This window comes from Chrysochloris asiatica, unplaced genomic scaffold (genome assembly GCF_000296735.1).
Source record: "Chrysochloris asiatica unplaced genomic scaffold, ChrAsi1.0 scaffold00007, whole genome shotgun sequence".
Classification (NCBI taxonomy): Eukaryota; Metazoa; Chordata; class Mammalia; order Afrosoricida; family Chrysochloridae; genus Chrysochloris; species Chrysochloris asiatica.
Window position 1 is genome coordinate 3,042,435 of NW_006408525.1, and position 24,644 is coordinate 3,067,078.

General features: G+C 45.3%; 2 protein-coding genes across 2 annotated transcripts; one reads left to right on the plus strand and one right to left on the minus strand.

Annotated features, from left to right (window-relative positions):
* The first annotated feature begins 8,870 nt into the window (after positions 1-8,870).
* On the plus strand, positions 8,871-11,585 carry CCL13 (chemokine (C-C motif) ligand 13). The gene is made up of 3 exons (XM_006833615.1): positions 8,871-8,943; positions 10,200-10,314; positions 11,480-11,585. Exons 1-3 carry the CDS (start codon positions 8,871-8,873, stop codon positions 11,583-11,585), a joined length of 294 nt encoding a protein of 97 aa, XP_006833678.1.
* A 3,011-nt stretch (positions 11,586-14,596) lies between these two features.
* CCL1 (chemokine (C-C motif) ligand 1) lies at positions 14,597-17,842 on the minus strand. The gene is made up of 3 exons (XM_006833616.1): positions 17,767-17,842; positions 16,351-16,465; positions 14,597-14,699 (listed from the first exon to the last, which is right to left on the minus strand). The coding sequence occupies exons 1-3, from the start codon at positions 17,840-17,842 to the stop codon at positions 14,597-14,599; spliced, it is 294 nt and encodes a 97-aa protein (XP_006833679.1).
* Positions 17,843-24,644: the final 6,802 nt, after the last annotated feature.

Here is a 24,644-nt window from a genome sequence, read left to right on the forward strand (position 1 = left end):
ATAGATAAAGCGAACTAAGAAAGAGTCTACCGAGTAACCAAACTTACTTTAAAGGTCACAAAAGACAAACACCAAAATGATGAAAATGAAAAATATTAATAATGTTGAAAATGCAGAGCAAATGGCTTGCTGGTGGAATGTTGTGGAAATTCTTCGGCAATTTTTGATAAAGTTTAAAATATGCTTGGTCTATGTTTCAGAATAGCCACTTCTAAATAAATATTCAGAATAAATGAGTGTATATGAATACAAAAAGATTTAAACAAGATTGATGGTGGCTAGGGTGGAGGTGCAGTGAAGTTCGCTGTCAGCCATATCACAGAATACCAAGCAAAGCAGATCCAGGGCAGAGCAACAAAACTCAGAACCACAGAGATTGGAATATTTTAAAAGTCTGAAGGCTTATAGCTACTGGAATTTGAAGCTAAAGGAAGAAATCGCATACTTTTGAATCGGCGGGCTGGGCTCAGAGGCCCGGAGCCGACATTTTGGGCGAGACCAAACGGCAGACCAAGCGGGGGGGAGATGACACACCATGGAAAAATGCCACGGGAACCTTGGAGCAAAGGTGGACAATACACTTTGTCAGTGTTGCTTTGTTCTGATTTTCTTTTTGTTGTTGTTGGTATCTGGTCACTGGCACTCCCACTGTTTGCGCACCTCCATTCTGGTGGATAGAGGTGGAGCCTGAGCGAGCAGACACCCCCACCCTTACTACTGGTGGGTTCTTCTGCCACGCATGCGCACAGCCCTGAACGGTTTTGTTTTTTTGTTTTTTGTTTTTTTTTTAATACGGGAAAGGCCAGGACAGGGCTGTAGAGAGGGAAAGAAAGTTTAAAACCAAAACAGGCCAAAAATTAAATTAAAGCCTGAGGAATAGCATAACAACCAAAAGTGGCATCCTGAAATCTCTCAGGCAGCTTTGAAAGCAAGAAGCTAAAGAGAAGACATTAAAGTCACTCATAATAGACTACAGATTTTTTTTTTTCTTCTCTCCCTCCTCTCCCTTTTCTGTAAATATAGACTGCAGTATTCAGTCTAGTTTTTGTGTTTTTTTTTTTTTTTTCTTGTATTATTTCACTGGTGCTGATTTGCTGTTTTATGCTCCCCCTTTTACCTTTGGGGGACTCTTTCTCTCCCTATGTTACCCAAGAAGAGACAGCAACTGCTACCATATAGTCAAGCTACAATCACACTCTATAAAATACCAAAACCCAGGCAAGAACCAATACCAACTGGGAAGTCCACATCCTGATCACATCTTCTTGGAAGCAATCAGAAAGCATAAAAAAAAATACCAAAACACATACTCAATTAAGTATTAAGGCCACAGAGAAACACAAAACATGTCTAAGAAGCAAAAGCAGATGACTATATCAGCACATGTCCCAAAACAAGATAAAATGTCTGAGATAAATGACCTAGAGGTAGACCTGGACTCCATTTTGGAAGAAGGACAGGCCTTGGAAATGCCTGAGGAGGAATTCAGAAAAATGATTATAAAATGTTTCAAAACATTTTACAACGGAGTTGAGAAAAATAAGGAAGTGAGTGGAAAACAGCAATGAAGCTGCGAGCTAAGCCCTACAATGTTCAATAGACTCCTGTGAACCCGGGTGGAGACCTGGTTGGCCAGCAGTGTGGCAAGACCTGGGGACTCTTGGGCCCAGTGTCAGTGACATAGCCAGAGAGGACTAGAGTGGAGAGTGAAGCATCCATCTGATAAGAAGAGAGGGCATATGCACAAGAACACCCACTGGACCTGGTTTCAATGACTGGATGATCAGAGCTCAACTAGAAGAAGAAAGAAGAGGAAAAAGAGAATAATCTGATACAATTTGATGAACTTGACCTACACCTATGGATGAAGTAGCTCAAAAGAGGGAACAAATCTTTACAGCAAGGATCATTCCCACCCTCTCCATACACAGAGTAGACAGGGATGGACAACTTGGGCATTGGCTACCCAAAATGGGGGGGGGGGGAGGGCTACAAAGGCAAGAAGTGACTGGTTTACAAGCTTTCAAGAGGGAGCCTAGACCCAGAGGGTGCAGAGGAAGGTAGAATTTCCACTGAGTAGTATCCAATCTGTTTGGGTGGGGCTGATGAAAGGAGATGCAGATAGATCTCTTATGATACAATAGTGAATAATTGTTATCAGGACTGATTGTGAGGGTTGGAAATGTAAAGGTAGACATTTTATAGCAAGGAGGGGAGTGATTAACCTTGCAGTCTAGGAGCGGAGGTCCCTAGGACCATCAAGGGAGAAGAGCGGAAAGCGGGACCCCACCCAGAGAAGCAGTGATGCCTGAGATGGAGGCAGAGATGATGACGTGGAGAGATGGAGCAGCTGGGACTTTAGCCCCAGAGAGGGAGAGGGACTGTGTGCTGACTACCGGGGGTGGTGAGGGTGAGGGGGGCTGGGCAGGCTTGTAGGATATCCTCCTTGGTTGGTTTATGATGCATGGAGGGGATTGTAACCATGGCAATGAAATGATCTAGTAACCACCACCACCATTTACCATGATAGGAGTCCTGGTGTGGTGCTGTAGGATAAGCACTGGACTGCTAACTGTAAGTTCAGAGGTTCAAGCCCACCAGCCATTCCTCAGAAATTCTATAAATGGTTGCTATGAGTCTAAATGACTCCAACAACTATAATATGGCCTCATCAGCATAACAAAGAAAACCTGATTCCCTAATGGGAACATCCACAGGTATTCCAACACACACACACACACCACACACACTGACTTCCAGTGCATTCCCACACAAATCTTTATGGGGGCAGAAATCCTCATCTTTTTTCCCAGGAGTGGTTGGTGGGTTTGAACCACAAACTTTGCAGTTAGCCGAAGACATAGGGTTCAGGATTTACACAATTCAATCCATGTTATTGTTGTTAGGTGCCCTTGAGTCCATTCTGACTCATAGCAATCCTGTATAGGGTTGCCAAAGAGCAACTGGTAGGTTTGAACTGCTGACCTTGTATTTTGCAGTCCAGTGCTGATCCTACAGCGCCACACCAGGAATCCAGTTCGTTACAGCCAGTGATTCTGTTGTTGCAATTTACACAGATTGCTTTCCCAGAACAAAGAACAGGACAGAGAAGAATGAAACATGTGCCTACAGGGCAAACTTGCCATTTTTCCTTCCGCATGCCATTCTGTCAAGTGTAGGTGCCAAAGTTAAGTAAGACATGTAAAAGTAGTTGCAAAGTTAAGTAAGACATGCTTAAATACTTGCAGAATTAGCCACTAAAGCTGTCTTAGCCTAGAAGATTTTGGTTGGGGTGAAAGATTTTCCATTACTGATGCAATTGTTTTAGAATTGCTTAAATGTTTCATTTCTTTTTATGATCTGATAAATTATATTTCTTAGGAATCCATCCATTTAATCTAAATTAAATTCATTGACATTGTTGCTACGTGACATCAAGTCAGTTCTGACTCATTTTATTGTTAGGTACCATTGAATCGGTTCCAATCGACTTGTTGATAGATGACATCAAATCAGTTTCAACTTATAGCAACCCTATGCACAACAGAACGAAAACCACCATCCAGTTATGTGTCATCCTCACAATTGCTGCCATTTGAATCCATTTGCTGCTGCCACTGTGCCAATCCATCTTGTTTGGGATCGCCCTCTTTTTTGCTACCAAGCATGATGTCCTTCTCCATCCAGTACTGGTCCTTATTGATAATATGTCTTAAGAATGAGAGACAAAGTCTAGCCATCTTGGCTCCTAAGGAACATTCTGGGTTTACTTCTTCCAACACAGATTTGTTTGTTCTTCTGACAGTCCATGGTACCTTGAATATTTTTCTCCAACACCCTAACTCAAATGCATCAATTCTTCTATGATTTTCCTCATTCATTATTTAACTCTCATATGAGCATGAGGCTATTGAAAATACCATGGCTTGAGTCAGGCACACGTTAGTCCTCAAACTGACAACTTTTCTCTTGAGTAATTTAAAGAGATTTTGTGCAGCAGATTAACCTACTGCGATACATCTATTAATGTTGGTGGTGGATCCAAGCAAAATGAACTCTTTGACAATTTCGATCTCTTCTACATTTGTCATGATTTTATTTGTTGCTCCAGTGGTGAAGATTTTTGTTTTCTTGACATTGAGATGCAATCCATACCAAAGGCTGTGTATGGTCTTTGATCTTCATCAGTAAGTATTTAAAGTTCTCTTCACTTTCAGCAAGCAAGGTTGTAGGTTGTTAATGAGTCCCCCTCTAATCCTGATGCCATGTTCTTCATCATATAATCCAGTTTCTTGGATTGTTAGCTCAGCATACAGATGGAATAAGTATGGTGAAAGAATATATTTGATGTCCCCTGTTTTGTTCAAATGACTACCTCTTGGTCTGTGTACAAGCACCTCATGAGTACAATTAAGTGTTGCAGAATACTCATTCTCCATAATATTGTCCATAGCTTATCATGATTCACACAGTCAAAATCTTTCGCAGAGTCAATAAAGCACAGGTAAAGATCTTTCTGGTATTTTCTGCTTTCATCCAAGGTCCATCTGACATCAGCAATGATAGTCCTTATTGTATATCCTCATCTGAATCGGGCTTGAACCTCTGACAGTTCCTGTCAATACATTATTGCAGCCATTTTTGAATTATCTTTAGCAAAATTTTACCTGTGTATGGTATTAATTATATTATCCAATGATTTTCACATTCCTTTGAGTCACCCTCTCTTTGGGAATGGACACAAATATGGATCTTTTCCAGTCAGTTGACAAGGCAGCTGTCTTCCAATTTTTTTTGGCATAGATGAATGAGTGCCTCCAATGCTGCATCAGTTTGTTGCAAGATTTCAATTTGTATTCAATTCCCAGAACTTTATTTGTTGCCAATGTTTTCAGTGCACCTTGGGCTTCGTCCTTCAGTATCATTGGCTCTTGATCATATATTGCTACCTCTTGAAATGGTTGAACAATTGTTTCCTTTTTGGTACAGTTACTCCATATTTTCTTTCCCTCTTCTTTTGAGGGTTTCAACATCATTCAATATTTTCCCCAAAGAATCCTTCAGTACTGAAAGTCGAGGCTTGAATTTTTTTCCTCAGTTCTTTCAGTTTGAGAAATGTTGAGCGTGTTCTTCCTGTTTGGTTTTCTAACTTCAGATCTTTGCACATTTCATTATAATATTTGACTTTGTCTCCCAGAGCTGTCCTTCGAAGTTTTCTATTCAGCTCTTTTACCTCCTCATTTCTTCCACTTGACTTAACATCTTTATGCTGGAGAGCAAGTTTCTGAGTCTTTTCTGACATCCATATGGGTCTTTTCTTTCTTGCTTGCTTTTTTTAATGACCTTTTGCTTTCTTCCTGTATGATGTTCTTGATGTCATCCCACAATTCTTCTGGTTGTCTGTCTTTAATATCTAGTGCATCAAATCTGTTCTTGAGGTGGTCTCTAAATTCAAGTGGGATATGTTCAAGGTCATATTTTGGCTCTCCTGGATTTATTTTAATTTTCTTCAGCTTCAACCTGAACTTGTAATGAAAAAGTCATTGGTCTTTCAAAATTCTGTCATGCAATCTCCGGCATCATTTCTATCACCAAAGCCGTATTTTCCAAAAAACTGATCCTTCCTTTTTGTTTTCAACCTTTGCATTCCAATCACTAGTAATTATCAATACATCTTGACGGCATGGTTGATCAATTTCAGAGTGAAGAAGTTGGTAGAATTGTTCAATTTCATCCTCACTGGCTTTAGAGGTTGGTGTGTAAATTTGAATAATAGTGGTATTAATAGGTATTCCTTGTAAGCGTATGGATATTATCCTATCATAGACAGCGTTGCACTTCAAGATAGATCTTGATATGTTCTTTTTGATCATGAATGTGACATCATTCCTCCTCAATTTGTCATTTCCAGCAATAAGCCAATATCAGTCTATTTCAGCTCATTAATGCCTAGAACATCAAGGTTTATGTGTTCCATTTCGTTTTTAACAACTTCTAAAGGAGCTCTGGTAGCGTAGTGGTTACGAATCGGGCTGTGAACCTTAAGGTCAGCGGTTCGAAACTACCAGCCGCTCTGCGGGAGAAAGATGAGGCTTTCTACTCCCGTAAGGATTTACACCCTCAGAAACCCTGTACTGGGTCGCTATGGGTCGGAACCGACTCGACGGCACTTAACAACAACAACAACATGTTACTAGATTCGTGCTTTGTGCATTCCATGTTTCAATTATTAATGGATACTTGCAGCTGTTTCTCCTCATTTTGAGTTGTGCCCCATTAGCAGATGAAGGTCCCAGAGGCTTTACTCCATTCGCATCATCACGGTCAACTCTACTTTGAGGGAGCAGCTCTTCCCCAGTCCTATGTTGAGTGCCTTCCAACCTGAGAGGCTCATATTTAGGCAATATATCTGACAATATTCTGGTGCTCTTCAGCATGTTTCAGTATTCAATATTCTGGTGCTGACAGTGTTCCACTGCTATTCCTAAGGTTTTCAGTGGCTAAATACTTGTAAGCAGTTTGCCTCTCCTTCAAGTCTTCTTTGTCTGGAAGCTCAGCTGAAAGCTGTTCACCATGGGTAATCCTGCCAGCATTCAAAATGTGGGTGGCATAGTTTCCAGTATCACAGCAACATGCAAGCCACCACAGTATGATAAACTGATAGACGAGAGGTGGCTGTTACGTGCCTTCAAGTTGATTCCAACTCATAGGTATCCTATAAAAGATTTCTGAGGCTTTTAAAAATCTTTGCAGGAGCAGAAAGTCTCATCTTTCTCCCAAGGAGTGAGCCACTGGTGGACTCGAATCGGTGACTTGTGTTTCAAAGTCCCGAGCTTATCCTGTATAGCCACTGGGCTCCCCTTTTCGACACCGGGTTCTTTTTATTTTCTTGTTTTCTTTCCGCAGGCTCCATGGTGATGCCTTCTTTCTTATTTCTGCTGCGGCTGATTCATATCTTCTTTCCTTTCTCATTGTCAGCCTCGGGGGATGTTTAGCATCATTATATTGTTGTTAGTTGTCATCAACTCGGCTCCAACTCATGCTACCCCATATGTGTCAAAGTAGAATACACCCCATAGTAGTTCCCCAGGCTTATCCTCCAAGGCACCGCTGCATGGGTTTGAACCAACCTCTCGGGGGTAGTGATTGAGCCATCCAGGAACCGTCTTCATTATAGAAGCTGGCCTGTCAAAGATCTGAATTTCAGTTTTGGTAATCCTTTCTGGGGTATTTTATTTTCTGTTTCATTCATTTGAGCTCTTTTTACTTCCTTTTCTATTCCTTTGTTCTACTACACTGGTCAGTTTTGCAAAAGCAACAAGCAGATATGAGTATTCTAGGCAGGTGCAAAGGTGTAGGCACAGTCTGGGAGCAGGACTGAGGGTGGGGTACAGGGAATGCACTGATTAAGACCCTTCACACAGCGCCCCATGCAGCGTACCTCTCCCAGCTCACAGGTCATGGGGGGAGCCAGGCACGGCTACTTACTTGCTTCACTCCCTCTGCTCTTTTCCTCCATCAACAGTTCTGGAGACCCAGTGCTTCCTGCATACCAGGAATGGCCTGGCTCAACCAGTGGTTTCTAAACCATGTCTCTCTGAGCCTGAGGGGCAGAAGGGGTACCAATATGTGGTGTAAAGAACCCTTCCCTGTCCCCAGAGGCTGGCACTGATCTGTCTCTGATATTACACAGCGCTGTAGGATAAGCCTGTAAGGTTGGTGGTTCAAAATTCACCAGTCATTCCTCAGAAACCCTATACAGGGTCGTTATGAGCAGAACCAACTCAATGATGCTTAAAAACAACACATAAAACTGTTTGGAAAAGGACATTTGCTGCTAGAAAACAGTTTGAAAATGCCTCAGTGATAAAGTGTATGCAGATTAACATTTCCTTCCATCGCCACTACTCACTTCCCATGAGACTTTGGTTAAGTTATTTAATATCCCTGCACCTCAGTTTTCTCATCTGTAAAATGGGCATGATAATAACAGTGTGTACCTCAGGTAGAATAAATAAATAACACATCTACAAATGTTAGCTCATTGTCTTATTTTCTTGTTCATTTTGGAGAAAGCAGTCCTTAAATTCCAGTATTTTTCTCAAAAAAAAACACACCCATGTAAATACTGTGCACACACTTACAACACACAGAGCATGCAAAGGAAATTAGAAGTTGTGAAGGAGTTGTGGGGTTTAATCACACTGCATATTGTTGTTATTGTTGTTGTGAGGTGTTACCAAGTCAGTCCTAATAGCAACTCTATGCACAACAGAATCAAATACTACCTCGTCCCTCACCGTCCTCAGAATTGTTATATTTGATCGCATGGCTGCAGCTTTCTGGAAGCTCTGCAGAAATCTATCTACCAACTGTGACCCTACTGATATTTGGAAGATCAGTGGCATAGCTTCCAGCATCACAGTGATACGTAGTCCCCAGTACAACAAACTGATGGAAGGGTGGTGGAAAAAGCAGAATGTGCGTTATTTGCATTAAAATACAGTTGTTGCTCAGATCACTTCCTGGGGCAGATTCGGTACGTCTGTGCCCCCCTCTTCCTCTCTGATTCCTGGTAATTTCCACAGCTGGGTGGAAGCAGGACCTACCCTGCCCACTGCAGCCCACAGCTTCCCTCTTGCATTTCCTGAAAAACTCTTTAGCAGTCCGGCTTCCATTTCAACGGATTTTGGAAGTCCCCTCACCATGCTTGGTCATCATGCTTGGTCATGACCCTGCCTAAGCAAAGGCCCTTCCAACCTCCCTGCTCCCTATAAAAAGCAGGAAGATCCACCAGAGGACCGGAGAGGCTGAAAACAACCTAAGAGCCACCCACCTTGACTCTGAACCTTGTCTCCCTGCCCTTCACCATGAAGGTCTCGGTGTTCCTGTCTCTCCTCCTCGCAGTGGCTGCCTTCAGCTCCCAGATGCTTGCTCAGCCAGGTCAGCACATTTTCCCTCTCTTCCCTACCTTACCGCCATCGTCACTCTCTCTCCTTCTAGGAAGGAAGCCTTAGCCAAAGGCAAGAGTTTTGAGCTTATCAAACTGCAGGGGCCCTCAGAGCTTTACTCTGATGTTGTTGTTGTTAAGTGCCGTCGAGTCGGTTCCGACCCATAGCGACCCTGTACAGGGTTTCCGAGGGTGTAAATCCTTACGGGAGTAGAAAGCCTCATCTTTCTCCCGCGGAGCGGCTGGTAGTTTCGAACCGCTGACCTTAAGGTTCGCAGCCCGATTCGTAACCACTACGCTACCAGAGCTCCTTTGATATCTAGTTATAAAGACAGCCCTGGTGTCTCTGCAAGATACAGAATGGAGTGCTAACCACAAATTTGGCAGTTCAAACTCACCAGCTCCAGGAGAAAGATGAGGCTTTCTGCTTCAGTAAACAGTTACAGCCTCTGAAACCTTCTATGGGGCAGCTATGAGTCAGAATCAACTAATGGCTGTGGGATGAAGGCAGAAGCTCGGCCATTAACCAAAAGATCAATGGGAGAAAGATGTCATTGTCTGTTTTCATAATGATTGTTCTTCTTGTTAGGTGCCATTGAGTCGATTCCGACCCATAGCGACCCTGTATAAGGTTTCCAAACAGCAGCTGGTGAGCTTGAGCCACTGACCTTGCAGTTCAAACAACTTTGCAGTCTGACGCATTAGCCCACAGCGCCACACCAGGACTCCTTGAAAACTCTATGAGGCAGTTTTCCTGTGTCCTTGAGGGTCACTATGGGTTGGAATCCACTGGAAAACAGCGGGTTTCATTTGCATTTGGTATAAAGATAGTTAAGGGAACCTAGGATGGAATCAGGAAGGATCCTAACCTTCATCCAGGCTTTCACAGAGCCAGAATAAAATCGAAGTTGCTGGGCTCTTTCTCTGACATGCACTGATCTTCCTCAGCTCTGCAGAGTTGGGGACCTGGAGGCCAGAATAAAATCAAAGTTGCTGGGGCTCTTTCTCTGACATGCACTGATCTTTCTCAGCTCTGCAGAGTTGGGGACCTGGAGGCTGATCATGCCCCTTGTCTCCCTGGGTAATCCTACTGTGTTCCCACAGTGCAAAAGAGAGAACTTAGGTGGAGAATTTGGATCCTAGATCCCAACCTGCTTCTTCCTCTCTGCTCTGGCTCCTTGTACTGTGTTCCAGCTGAGACCACCCTAGCCCAACCTACCATGTTCTTTCTCTGTGGCTTTCTTTATAGATGCACTCAGCAGCCCAACTACTTGCTGCTTCACATTTCCAAGTAGGAAGATCCCCCTACAGATGCTGAGGAGCTATCGAAACACCACCAGCCACTGTTCCCAGAAAGCCGTCATGTGAGTAAACAAAGCAGCTACCCTCCAACATCCACTGCAGCCCACCCCACTCTTACAGCCCCCAGTCCAAAGTCTTTCTCTGGAAGACAGGTTTCAATTTAGACTGAATAGGAATTTTAGTGTGGCGCTGTGGGTTCCTGCGCTGGACCGCAAGGTCAGCGGTTCAAACCCACCAGCTGTTCCTTGGAAACCCTATACAGAGTCACTATAGGTCAGAACTGACTCGACGGCACTTAACAACAACAACAATAAGGAATCTTCCAGGGTCCCTGGAGAGTGCAATAGTTCAGGGAGTGGCTTCGAACTAAAAGATTAGCAGTTTGAATTCACCCAGAAGTACCTCACAAGAAAGATCTGGTGATCTGCTTCTGAAAGGTCCCAGCCATTGAAAATCCCCATGGAGTGCAGTTCTGCTCTGGGGTCACCAGGAGTTGGGATTGAATCTGTTGGGTGGTGGAAACCTACACTCAGAGGATAAGATCTAACCAGATTCTATAGGCTAACTCACCCTAAGATTGTTGCTGGTAGGTGCAGTAAGTCTATTTTGATGCATAGTAACCCCATGTAACAGAGGAGAACTACCCTATAATATGTTCTCAGCTGTAATCTTTATGGGAGCAGATCACTGGGTTGTTCTCCCATAGAGCTGTTGTTGTTGTTGTTGTGAAGTGCCGTCGAGTCGGTTCCAATCCATAGCAACCCTGAATAGGGTTTCCAAGGAGTGACTGGTGAGCTTGAACCACCGAGCTTGTAGTTCAAATGGCTTTGCAGTCTGGCGCATTAACTCACAGCGCCACACCAGGGAGCTTCAAGTAGTCAACCTTTTGTTTAGCAACTAAGTGCTTTTGTGCCACCAAGGTTCCTGCCCTGTGATTACAATTGGGCAAACAGGTACAAAGAAAAGTGAGGAACGCTCCATGCATTGCTTCCTGAGCAGGTGGCAGCCCACACCTTCACCCTTGCTATGTAGGTGTCAGAATGACTCCACCCCAGGCAGTGAGAGGAGCCGCTACCTCCAGAGTTTCCTTCTGCTATGGGCCTCCTCCCTCCCTCCCTGGGTAGCCCAACCCCTGCTGCAAATGGCCCAGGTGGGTTTAGAGCTCTCTGGTGGGCAACTTCCCCCCAAGGGTTCTACCTAACTGTGCCAACCCTCTTGCTTTCACAGCTTCAGAACCAAACGGGCCAAGGAGATCTGTGCCAACCCAAAGGAAAAGTGGGTCCAGAGTCACATGAAACACTTAGAGCAAATGTCCCCCCTCCTGACAGTGTGAACTCCCCCAGGCACAAGAAGACCAAGCCAGGGTATGAGAAACTGTTATTTATTCCCCTTCAGCCTGCCTTCCCTGTGGAGCCTGAAATAATCTTATTGTCATTTCAAATAGAGTGTCTTCTGTTTTGTGATACAAAACAGAATATGTCAAATAATATTGGATAGTATTTCAATTGTTGCTGGTTTGAAATTGATTTTGGATATTGATATATATGTGCAAGGCCCTCGTCTATGAGCCCTGGTTCTTCCCTTGTTATGCTGTGGGCCCCTGTCCTGCTTCAGGTCTTCAGGAAGAATCACAGCAATGAAATGATGCAATTTAGGGAGGCGAGGACCCTTGTGAATGTAAACCGAAACCAAACCCATTGCCTTCAAGTCATTTCAGCTCAAGGCGATCTTACAAGACAGAACAGAACTGCTTCGTAAGATTGCCAAAACTGCAAGTCTTCATGGAAGCTAATGGCCACATTTGACTTCTGCAGAATTGCTGGTCTAATAGCAGAGGGCTCCAGAGAAGGGAGTCTGTGGATAGACACCAGCTATGTGGCCAACTTGAGTTCATCTGAGTGTCAAAGGGACCTGACCCACCATAGCCCAGGGCATTCCAGAAGAATGACTCCATCCTTAATAGTGTCCCCGGCCTTGAGAGGCTTTCGTCCCATGTTCAGCATCAACACCAGCGACTTTGCTTTCCTTAGAATGAATGGATAGGATTTCATCAACCTACTGCAGCTGCCGTCTAACTGATCTCCCGGGCCTCTCCCTCCCAGCAGTCCTCCACCCTACATGCACTGTGACCTGATGACCAGAGGTAGACTGATTACTGGTCACATGGTCAGAAGCAGACTTTAGCAGAAGCACAGAAGATGGGACTCAAAGAAGAGATGCTTCTAGAGGAGGTGTGTGGTGGACAAAACAGAAAAGGCCCCAGGATAGGGGTGGGGAGGATCTCCAAACGGTCAAGAGTTTAGGTTCCAGAATGAAACAGTTGGAGATGCTGGTAGAGGAACTGGAATATCAGAGTGGGGAGTTTGGACTTGGTTCAGAAAGTTTCTGAGCCATCAGGCTAGGGAAGTCCTGGGGGCTGTGGACAGGGAGGCTGGGAATGACTTACTATAATAACCAGGTAAGCAATGCTGGATCCTGAGGCAGGCAGTGCAGGGGTGGAAGAGAGGAGCTAGTCTAAAGAAGAAAGGGCTAGACGTTATGAGAGGTTGAATTTCAGGGAAGGAAGGACAAAACCCAAGACATGAGACCTTCTCCTCCTTAAGCCAGGGGAGCTGCAGTTCAAGGAGTGTCAATCCTGAGACCCCGCATTCACTGCCCTCCTTCCCTCTCCTCGATTCACCTTCCATCTGCACACACATTACAGCCTCCTCTTCCTCTATGTCCACTGAGGGCTTCCTGCTCTTCCTGAGATGCCCTCATTCCCGCTCTGTGTGTGCTACTTATCCCAAGCCATGACTGGCACACAAACCAGGACCCTTTCCAGGAGGAGAGGACCCTGCTAATCAGCTCCATAGTGTCCATCCTGCCAACCAGGGAGAGACCATTCCTGTGCCATGCTGCATCTGGCAATTCACTTAGCAGATACAGACACCAGAAAGCTCTCTGGCCTGGGAGACGGGAGCCCTAGGTCTCATGCCAGATCAGGTTATGTGACCTCAAATCTGTTCCCATCCCTTTCCAACTTTGTCACTCTGCTCTGGGGTTAGCTTGGTTTGACAGGTAGTGGATTTCACAAGACCTCCACCAGCTAGGGCAGATGTGACTTTTGGAAAATAACGTGTCTGTGCTCCAGGAGCCTTCTGGACAGGCCAGCTCCCAAATGTGGACCCAGCTGGGCTCAGGTTATTTTTCCACCTCTGAGTCACAACCTGGGGGCCTGGTTGTTGTCCTTCCTTTCTGAGAAATAGTCTCTAAAACCTTGGTAGTCCTTGTGATTGAAGTTTTTGTTATCTGTAGGCACGCCAGGCCACACCTAAGTACAGGTTATGCTAATGAGGTCATTCAGGTGGGGGCTGGCAAGGTCAGAAAGATATCAGCTGATACCTGCCTTTGTAAGGAGGACATAGACGCTCCATAGGCTTCCTGGTTGATGAGAGAGCTGAGAACATGGGAGGGTAGCATGTCCATTGGGACATGGAAACACACTGGGGGCCTTCCGAACACTCACTCTATATGTCTCTTCATTTGTATCCCTTTTGCTATAATTTGTTGTTATTGTTAGGTGCCATCGAGTCTGTTCCAACTCATAATGACCCTGTATAAGGTTTCCAAGGAGTGGTTGGTGAGTTTGAACCACCAACCTTGTGGTTCTAACTGACCTTGCAGTGCAGTGCTCTAGCCTACTGCTATAATAAAAGCATTCATACTACTCTCCTGAGTTCTGTGAGTTTTTCTAGCAAACTATTGAACCTGAAGGAATAGCGGGAATCAGTCAGGTCTGAAGTGAAGAGGGACTGGGGGACCCCAAACTTAGGTGGACTTGCGCATCTGGAGGATGGTGTCAGGTCTTTGATTTGTGAGGTCTGACCTCGGTCTGGGGGTTCTGCTCAGAGGAAGAAGGTGTCAGGATGGAAGAGAATTGTGGAAATACAGTACAATTGTACTGGATTGAATTGATTTCATCACATAGGCCCAAGTCAAAACTCACCCTTAGCCCCAGAACAAAGACTGTCAAATGAGAGGCAGTGTATCATTTATTGGCTTGCATAGGCAAGAGCAGTTCCTCTTATACCAGTTCTAATGTATTTGGCTCCTCCTTCCCTACCCTCCAGTCCCTGATCCCAGCCAGCCTCTCAATGTCAATTAAATTTACCCCCCCGGTGAGGTTTCAAAGACATGGGGCAGCAGGAATTGAGAAATCAAAAGTGCATGTGTCCATTTATCAGGACCGGAGCAGATCCCTGTGATCCAGCAAACTTGGGAACGAGGATGCTGCGGGTTTGGAAGTTGTAGGGACAGGCAAAGCATGGTGGTCTTCACAGTCCAGCATGGGAAGGAATCTGCTCATTCTCCCTTTGGCAGGCAGGGTTTCATCTTCGCTAAATTGTCCTGGACCCATCTAGTTTTCTTCAAGACACAGCTCTCCCTGCCTTTCTTCAGCTTCAATCTGTGAGCAGAGAACAAAGATCACTAACTGCGTATCACGTGTAAATCCACTCTCCATCACTTCTCCCCATGTGCCCCTAAATCTCTCTCTGGATCTCATTGTTGCTCTTTCTAAAATAAAGTTATTGCATAAGAGTTGTAGATTACACACAGAGTGGAACATCCAAAACTCCTTTGGATGTTTGTTAAACCATGTTTCCTGGACCCCTCTCCTGGAGATTTCAATTCAGCGCATCCAGTGAAGCTGAAAGACACTGTAAACACTTTGAGATTCTCAGTAGGTGGGAAAATTACTGTCCTGGAATATCTCCCTGCTCCAAGTGTAATTTTTCTGTGTCTATCCAGGATGCTCAGCTATTGCTTTGGACTCAGAATAATAGTGTCTGTGTGTGTAGTCTCAACTGCCCATGGAGTCATTGCAGGATAGCGTCCTTTGAGACATGCAAAGTGTTACTGTGCTCTGCTAATAACCAAAAGATTGGAAATTCAAATCCCCCCAGAAGTGCCCTGGAAGAAAGACCTGGTGATCTACTTCCCCAAAAGATCAGCCTTTGAAAACCTTGTGGAGCCAAGTCTTCCTCTCACACACATGGGTCACCATGAGTACAGGTGACTTGACACAATGGTGGTGGCTGTGTTGCCCAGTTCCTAAACTTAGCTCAGGTCTGTTCCTCACAATCATAGCAACCACAGACAAACCTCTCTACCTCTTTCAACTTCAGTTTTCATGAGACTTCAACAAAACAATGTACATGAACCCCCAAACCCACTGCCACCAAGTCAATTCTGACTCAGAGTAACCGGATAGGGCAGAACTATCCCATAGAGTTTCCCAGGCTGCCAACCTTCATACGAGCAGACAGCCTCATCTTGTTCCTGAGGAGTGGCTGGGTGGTTTGAACCACTGACCTTTTGGTTAGCAGCCCAAGGCTTAGCCCATGGTGTCACTAGGGTTCCTATAACATCCATGCAATTGCCTTGTAAATGCTGAGCTACCTCATTTAAGCTTCATAACAACTCTGTGAAGCAGAAATCTTTTTAAATGCATTTCACAGACTAGGGGTTCAGAGAAGCACAGGGAGAATGAGGTGCAGAGGAATTAGTTGTCCAAGGTGACCCTGCCTATAGATTGGCAAATCAGGAGGTAGGCACTACTTATGACCTCTCAGTCTTTCCACTACACAATAACTTCTGATGCTTTGATAAGCAATTCATTCCTCTAGGCACAGAACCAGTCAGTGCCTTGTTGCTTCATGACGCAAACAAGTTAAAAGCAGGGTCCCAGTCACATCCTTCCTTGCTCTCCCCCTAGCGCCCAAACTCTGCTCACCATGCGGCTTAGGGGCTGCTTTAGAAACTTTTTTCTGGTGGGACATCGCCATCTAGCGTCCACTATTGTAATTCCAGGTCCACCACCAGTTTCTATTCTCTAAGAGAGGAAAGTATTGATGGTGGTGTGGTGTGGTTTGGTGTACTGTAGAGTCTGTTCTGACTCATAGCGACCTTACATAGGGGTTTTGAGGCTGTAAATCTTTACGGGAACAGAAAGCGTCATCTTTCTCCTATGGAGCAACTGGTAGTTTCGAACTGCTGACCAACCGTGAGGTTAGCAGCCCTACTCGTGGGATACAGGAATTGAACTTGGAACTCACATCAAGCCATCTTTGTAGGAGCAGGTGGAGCTGGTGTTTTTGTAACACTGGATGTCCTTCAGGGCCACCTTCCTGTTCACGAAGTAGTAACAGCAATTGGAGGAGGACACGTGCACTATGGGAGAAGTAGCACAGAAGACGGTTCAGATCTATTTCCTAACCTGAACTCAGCACCTCTCACCCGCAGCAAGATTTGTAAATAGAGAGAGAGCCCTTTGTGGGAGAGGCTCAAGCTTTGGGACCATATCCAGAGGGTCCAGGAGCAGCCCTAACTCACCAGTCATCTAGTTTTGCAGTAGTTGAAGAATTGGGAGACTGGAGTTTGCATTTCATCTCCCCACAAAGTAGCTGTGAGGACTTGACTATGATGAGCCTTCTCTCTGGGCCTCAGATTTCCTATCTGTGGAATAGGACTTTTAGACTGGTTTCTAAAGATTCTTCCTGTTCTGAGATATCATCATCAGTGTGTGATTCTGCCCCGGATCTCATCCTGCAGGCTTGGTGGGTCTGGTACATGCAGGACAACTGCAATCCACAACCCATAGACCACAGATCTTGGGCTGGATTAGGAACTGATGAATATGGTCAAATTGACAAAATGCAAGGGAAGTGCCCCTAGGAAATAACCAACCCTCCACCCTGGTCCTTGGGTCTTTCCAGGCCCCAATCCCTCACTCTACTAGGTTGCACCCTTCCCTCCCATAGACTCCCAAGAAACTCACATTCCAACCCTGTTTGCAAAGCCCTTTCATGTTGATCATGAGGTCAGTATTCCTGAAATAACCTTGGAAGGTAGGCATCGTCAACCCCATTTTACTAATGGGGAAACCAGACATTGAGAAATAAAAGTGGCGTGCCCAACTATTAGAGCCCAGATCCTAACTTCAGACCCTGCCTGTGATCTGCCATGTTTCTCTGGACCTCAGTCCTCCCTGCTTAGCCCAAATGACCTCACAGCCCAGCCCCTCTCCACCCCATTGGTCTGCAGGATGTGGATGAGCTCAAAAACCAAATCTGATGCCCTCAGGTCAATTCCAATTCATGGCAACCCTGTGTGTTACAGAATAGGACTGTTCCATAGGGTTGTTTGGGGTTTGTTTTTTGACTATAATCTTGATAGAAGCAGATTGCCAAGCTTCTGGGTGGGTTTGAACCACCAACCTTTCTGTTAGTTCAATCATCCAGGATTAATTAAGAGCCTACAAATACAGCTGTCTGTGTTTGCCCCAGACTCATTGTTCTCCTAGGAGCCTCCTGTCCATCATCCCATCCAAATTCCTTCTTTTCTGGTAGAATTCTTCCCAGAGACAGGTGATGGTGTCAATGGGCTTAGGGTGACTTTGTCCCCAACTCCAGATCATCTGTCTAGGTTTCGGCCCTCCCCAGAGAGAAGCAAGTCACTCCAGCCACACTTACTGCTCTTGCTGTCCACATCTAGTGTCCACATCCCAGCCAACAGCAGACACACCAGTGCTGTCCCGATGAGCTTCATCTCAGGTAGTCTGGTTCAGGCTTCCCTGGAGCAGCCTCAAGACTCAGGTGAAGCTAAAAGCTCTTCCCTGCCCATCCTGCAACTGCCTGGAGTTCTTATTATAAGATTGTGGGTGGGGTTTCCAAGGCCATGGTGAAGAGGTGGGGAAGTCACAGGGAGAAGGGGTGGTTATACACTTCCAATGATCAAATGGAAAAAAACTCCTTTCCTACCTGTCCTGGGTGGTGTGTAAGATATGGGGAAACTTCCCATGTGCAGGAGCAGATAAACATCTGGAGAGAATGTGTGGGAGCTGCCCCCATTGAGTGGTTGAGTGGGAAGTAGAGGAAGGTGACTGAGAGGAAGTGGCTAGTCCTGTGTGGCTTCTCTAACCCTGTCTTTCCATGCAGGATGTAGCCACTGCTCATGGGACATGATGGCATGGAACAGGCTCTGGGTCTGGACTAACACTAGTGGGTGCTTTTGAGATCCTCATCTATTGAGGAAACTTACCCAAGCCATAGAACCAAACTGGAAATAGTAACACTGTCTCAAAGGCATCCAATCAGCACTAAAAATCAATTTTTAAATAAAATTAATAATAAGATCTTATATGTCAATTGGCTGGAATTTATCTGAGTTTTTTCCCAATCACTCAACACTTCCCACTAGGTTTCCTTTTTCTAGGTCCTTGCCTAGCCCCAAGGAAAATAGCTATCAATGACTTTGAGTTACTCTATTAGACTCTCAAGGAACTCCGATAGCATAGTGGTTACGAATCGGGCTGCGATCCACAAGGTCAGCAGTTCAAAACTACCAGCTGTTCCGCAGGAGATAGATGAGGCTTTCTGCTCCCGTAAAGATTTACAGCTTCGGAAACCCTGTACAGGGTCGCTATGAGTCAGAACCGACTCCACGGTACATGGCACACACACATTAGACTCACAGTGTCAGGACAGAGGTAGATGTGGTAAATGTGAAGGGACGTAGAAGAAGACAGAGTCACCCAAAAGTATCAGAGAAGTCCTCATTGGGAAATGCCCCAAGTGCCAAGGAAACCCTGGTGGTACTGTGGGCTAAGCATTGGCTGTCGACTGTAAAATTGGAGGTTCAAACCCACCAGTCACTCCTCAGGAGAAAAGTGAGGCTGCCTGCTCCCATAAAGATTTATCTGGAAACCCACCAGCTGCTCCTTGGAAATGCTATACAGGGTTGCTATGGGTTGGTACCAACCTGACATCACTTAACAACAACAACGGAGCAATTCTGCTCTATCCTGCAGGATTTCCATGAGTAGAAACTGACTGTGGCAGCGGGTTTGGTTGGTTTTTCACTTTCCCTGAGGGCTGAAGTGGAAGGGAACATCCTAGCTCTATGAAATGATTTGTGTAGAGAAAATGAGACGTGAAGGAACTTGCTTTGCTCAGAGTTGTCTTGAAAAGCTGGGTGTGCGTATCAGGAAAATAACAAGAGCCAAGCAAGATGTGGCTGCTTAGGGATGGAGCTTTCAGTGACAGAGTGACTTGGAATAAGTAGGGATGTCAGGACTTGGAATAGTAGCATGCAATAGATGCTCATGGAGAAGTTACTGAGTCAAACGTGCATATTAAAATCACAATGCCCATGTGCATTACACAGGCATCAAGGATAGGTTAAGCCTATATAGACTTTTGCTCGTGCCACCCTCTAGCTCAAAAACCCACAGTGGCTCCCAGATCTTCATGGCTGTTTGTGTTAGGTCTCTGTGGATTCCTGTACCCCCTTTGCACATTCATGCTGCAGACTCTTCGTCTCTCCAAGATTTTGCTCAAGCCATGTTATGGATAGAATTGTGTTCCCAAAATATGCATTGGAATCCTGATTCAACACTAAAGGGTGACCAAAAGAGTGGGGCTGCCATCTAGGAGAGCCAGGAAAATGGGGCCACTGTCCAAAGCTGAAGAGATGGAGCTGTCATGTCCAGAGACCAGGAAGATAGGGCTTCCTGGGGCTGAGGGGCTGGGGTCACCATTCAGGTGGGCTAGAGAATAGATCCACTCAAAGCCAATGGGTCAGCCTTGCCATCTCCGTGGACCTGGAAGGTGGGGTGACATCCTGTGGAGTCTCTGCCCAGAATCCAGAGAGCATAGCCTACACCCAGAGTCTGGAGGGCAAAGCAGTGCTCACGTAGTCCCAGAGTACAGAGGACGGCTTGCAATCCTTGACAGCTGGTGAAATTTGCTCTGCTCAGTTGTGGATTTGCTTGGTACCTATGACCCCTTCTTTCTCCCATGTTAAATAAGAATGTCTGAAATGTACCTTTCCACCAGTGTACTTTGGAAATAGGGAAACTGTATTCTAGATGCCATAGTTCCACAGGTGGAAAAGAGCACCCCCAGGATCTCACCCATTGATTTATATGATTCAAAAGATAGCATTTGAACTTACAGTTGATGGTGGGATGGGATAGGACTTTGGGGATAATAGGATCGAGCTCCGGTTATAGGGGAAGACTTTCTGTTGGCTCTGGAGGAATGTGATAGGGTGATGGTATTTTTCATGTGGGAAGGACCAAAGGGTAGAATATTATGGATTGAATTGTGTACCCAAAAAATATGTGTTAGAATTCTGATCCCTATACCTGTGGGTTTGGAAACAGTGTTCTCTTTGTTATATTAATGAAGCCAGACCACTATAGGTTGTGGTCTAAGCCTGATCAAGTCAGAGTCATATAAAGAGCCAAGAGCTTGGTATGCCACTTAGGATAAGCACTGAACTGCTAACCACAAGGTAGACAGTTCAAACTCATCAGCTGCTCCTTGGAAACCCTATACTGGGTTGCTAGAAGTCAGAATTGACTCGATAGCCCTTAACAACAACAAGATACAGAGAAGAAGTCGCTGGGTGGTGCAAGCAGTTAACATGTTTGACTGCTAACAGGAAGGTTGGAGGTTCGAGTTCACCCAGAGGCACCTCAGAAGAAAAGTCTATCTTCTGTCTACACTCCTCAACAACATTGTTGGCCATCCTGAGACGTCAGAGGAGAAAGGACCCATCCAGAATCATGTGCAACAGTGGTTTGTAGCTTTCTGTAAGAGCTTTTGATAAAATGAAAATGTCTTCACCCATTTCAGATCCGAATCAAAGTATATGTGCCTATACATGTTGGGGAAATTTTTAAAGAACAACTAGGAATTTTCTCCGGTTACAGAAGATAAGAATCACACAGTCAGTGTATTCTGTTCACATTACAAACGGGACATTGTGGGAATGGGGTGGGGTGGGGAGAGGGGAGTAGGGAGTGAGACTCAGAAAGAGGAAAGTGATTTGCTCAAGTCATACTGAGAATCCCTTGAAGCGGTGGGACCTGCACCCTGGTCATTTGTGTTCACACCTGTGTCCATCAGGCTGCCTTTGAGAACATCCATAGTTTTAGCCTGGTGTGGCACTGTTGGATGAGCACTAACTGCTAACTACAAGGCCACGGCTTCAAACCCATCAGCCACTCCTTGGAAACCCTACACAGGGTTTCTATGAATCAGAACCAACTCAACGGTACTTAATGACAACATAACTAAGTACTCCTGCTCAGTTACCATTCATTCTGTCATCTGGCTCCGTATTACCCCCAAAATAGTTGAAGTTGCTAGCCCATTTTTGTCACATTCCGATTTTTTTTTTTTTTTACTTTTTATTGTGAATTGACTGAAGGTTGGCAGAACAGATCTTCAGTCCCACGTTCAACAATTCATAGTCTTCATGCCATTTCAATGATTGCAATCCCTTCCGTGCACCATCAGCTAACATTTGCTGTTGTTTTTGTTGTTGTTAAGTGCAGTAGAGCTGGTTCTGACTCATAGTGAACCCATATAGGGTTTCCAAGGAGCAGCTGGTGAGTTTGAACTACCCACCTTATGATTCAAGCTTTATCCCACAGAGCCATAGACTGTTTGCTGTTGTTGGTAAGAACAGTTGAGTCAGTTCCAACTCAGAGAGACCCTGTATAGCGCCAAGGAGCAGCTAGTGAGCTTGAACCGCCAACCTTGTGGCTCAAACTGACCTTGCAGTCCAGCGCATTAGCCCGCAGTGCTATACCAGGACTCCAGTTAACAATATTTACCTCTATTCACTTTAATTCTTGAATTTCTCCATGTCTTCCACTATCTTCATCTTCCTGTGCCAACCTCCCTCTTGTATATTGCCTTCCCAGTCACTCAAATGAGCATGTGTCTACCCTCTATGCTCCTTGGAAACCCTCTACAGGGTCGCTATGAGTTGGAACTGACTCAAGAGCACTTAACAACAACACGAGTGGCGCTTTGGGTTAATACGCTGGACACAAAAGTCAGTTTGAGCTGCAAGGTCAGTGATTCAAGCTCACTAGTCACTCGTTGGAAACTCCATACAGGGTCGCTATGGGTCAGAACCAACTCAATGGCACTTTACAACAACCAAGTGAATAATTTTCCCTTCCCATCCATTACTGGTAACTATCATATAAGGTTTCTTTTAGCAAGGAAACCTTTTCTTAACTTTTTACTATGTGGTCTCAAACAGTATTTGTCCTTCTGTGATTGACAAATTTCACTCAGCATGATGTTCTCCAAGCTCATCTGTGTCTGTATTTACCCTTGCAGATTTGTGAATCCTAACTCATGGCTACCCCATGTGTTACAAAAGTGTTCCATGGGGTTTTCCTGGATATAATCCTTACAGAAGAAGATCACCAGGGCATTCTTCCATGAGACCACCAAGTAGGTTGAAATCACCAACAGCTTCTAGGTTATTTGTCTAGTGAAAACCGTTTGTACCATGCAGGGATGATTCTTGCGTATTACAACCTTCTTATTCCTTTATTGTCATTGCAGTAGGGCCTATGAAACTGTGTGGTCAACCTTTCAAATTAACTGTAGGTCTTTTAGACTCACTTGGGATGTGAAGGAGTGATGTGGCTACCCAGGACAATTTTTTGTACTTTCCTTCCTCCTGTGGAAGCTTCTGAGCCCACTCAAGATGGGACGGGGCTCCCCCTCCAGCAGCACGCTTCCTTTCCTCTTCATCTCTGTGGCTACTGTGAGCCCAGCACAGGAAAAGAAGGAAGTGAGAGTTAGTCATGACTTCCCTTATCCGCGCACTCTCAGCCCTGGCCCGCTCTGGCTGAAGGCTCTGACCACACAGGAACTTAACTCCCTCACCCCAAGTTGAGTGTCGAAGGCAGAGGCTGCTCTATTCCTTGTCTTCTCTAGCCCCTAGACAAAAGTAAGAACTCCAAGCAGTATTGAAGGTATTGAATGAACTAAGATGCAAAGGTATAGGTATGGGTTCCTGGGCAAGATATGCTTTCTCAGAATAAACACTAACCCTATCTTTGCTTAGAAGTTTACAAATTAGGAAGTTTCAGTAGAACAAGTTTTCTTACTAGTCATCTCTTATGAAATAGGTATCTATGGAGTGAGGAAGGGTAGAAACCTTCTAGGGCTCAGCCATTGTGGGTTCATTTTAGGATCATCTACTCCAGCACTGCGCAGTCCTGGTTGTTCCTTCTCAGTCAGAACATAACAGACCAGAACAGAAACCCACTGGGGAGAAGTCATTGTCTAGCATTGCATAGCTGAGTCCACTCAGGAGGGTCAGGGAAAGCCTTCCTGAGTTCCCTGGCTTCAGGGAGGAGCGTGTTGTCTTCCCTGTCCCCACCCCCTAACCCCCCACCACCCAGGGACTGTGCAGGTAAGGAGTCCTGATGGCAGTGGTTAAGGGCTCAGTGGCTAACATAAAGTTAGTGGTTCGAACCCACCAGTCACCCCACAGACAAAGATGTGACAGTCTGCCTCCATAAAGATGAAAACTCAAGGGCCAGGTCTCCTCTGCCTGATAGGCTTAGTACGAGTCGGAATTGATTGGACAGCAATGGGTTTGGTTTGGTTTTGTTTGAATACTATGAGTGGACTGTTAAGTGTACATTGGGCTGCTCCCCTTACTGTATACCTGGCCAACACATGGGATCAATACACTGAATTGGCACCCCCACTCTACACTGGACCAGATGCTGTGCATCCACTTTACCACTTTTTAGCTACATGTCTTCAGACAAGTCCCTTACCCTTTCTGAGCCCGAGATCCCTCAGTATAAATCCCCTGCTAGCTGGATCTCCCACACTTCTCCCAGTTACTTTCAAAATAAATCCTCCAATCCTTAGCCTACATAAAGAGTTCAATGAGATTTCTCAGCTTAAATAATTCTTGAAAAAAGGATGGGTGAAGGAAATAAAGGGAAAGAGGAAGGAAAGAAAGGAGAAGGAGGGAGAAGACAAGAGAACTGAGCAGGGGAGCTCCTGGACACACTAGTTATTGGGGAACTACCCCCATGGGGCTTACCATTGACAAGGGGAAAGCACCCTGGGCCATGGTGGTAAGTGTTCTAGATGGCACATGCAGCGACTTGCAAGCCACAGAGTATACAGAAGGATTACCACAGGGCGTGGCATAGCCAAATGTGCTAGGAGCGGTGCCAAAACGTGCTAGGAGCAGTGCCTAATACATAGTCAGAGGTGTATCTCTGGAAAAGAACTCCTGTGGTAAGCACTGGTTTCGCACCAATGCGTGGGTGTAGGAAGGTGAGGAGTACCTGGGATCTAGCTCTAAATATCATTCCCAATTTCAGTGCCCAGGGCACTTTTCTATTCAAGACAGATGTTGGCAGTGGCTATGCTTCAGCCGGAACACCACCACCCACGTTGTTCTCCTGTTTCACTCAGATGCCTTTCATACTGATGGTTTTTGTTCTTAAGTGCCATCGAGTCAGACTCATAACCATCCTGTATAGGAGCAGCTGGTGGTTTTGAAC

Excerpts from the sequence above, each read along its gene's own strand:
- CCL13 (XM_006833615.1), top strand. The coding sequence starts at position 8,871 with ATGAAGGTCTCGGTGTTCCTGTCTCTCCTCCTCGCAGTGGCTGCCTTC. Across the intron at positions 8,944-10,199 it reads CCAGATGCTTGCTCAGCCAG|ATGCACTCAGCAGCCCAACT; the intron begins GTCAGCACATTT and ends CTTTCTTTATAG. Across the intron at positions 10,315-11,479 it reads TGTTCCCAGAAAGCCGTCAT|CTTCAGAACCAAACGGGCCA; the intron begins GTGAGTAAACAA and ends TTGCTTTCACAG.
- CCL1 (XM_006833616.1), bottom strand. The coding sequence starts at position 17,842 with ATGAAGCTCATCGGGACAGCACTGGTGTGTCTGCTGTTGGCTGGGATG. Across the intron at positions 16,466-17,766 it reads AGATGTGGACAGCAAGAGCA|TGCACGTGTCCTCCTCCAAT; the intron begins GTAAGTGTGGCT and ends CTTCTCCCATAG. Across the intron at positions 14,700-16,350 it reads TCCTACAAAGATGGCTTGAT|ATTGAAGCTGAAGAAAGGCA; the intron begins GTGAGTTCCAAG and ends CTCTGCTCACAG.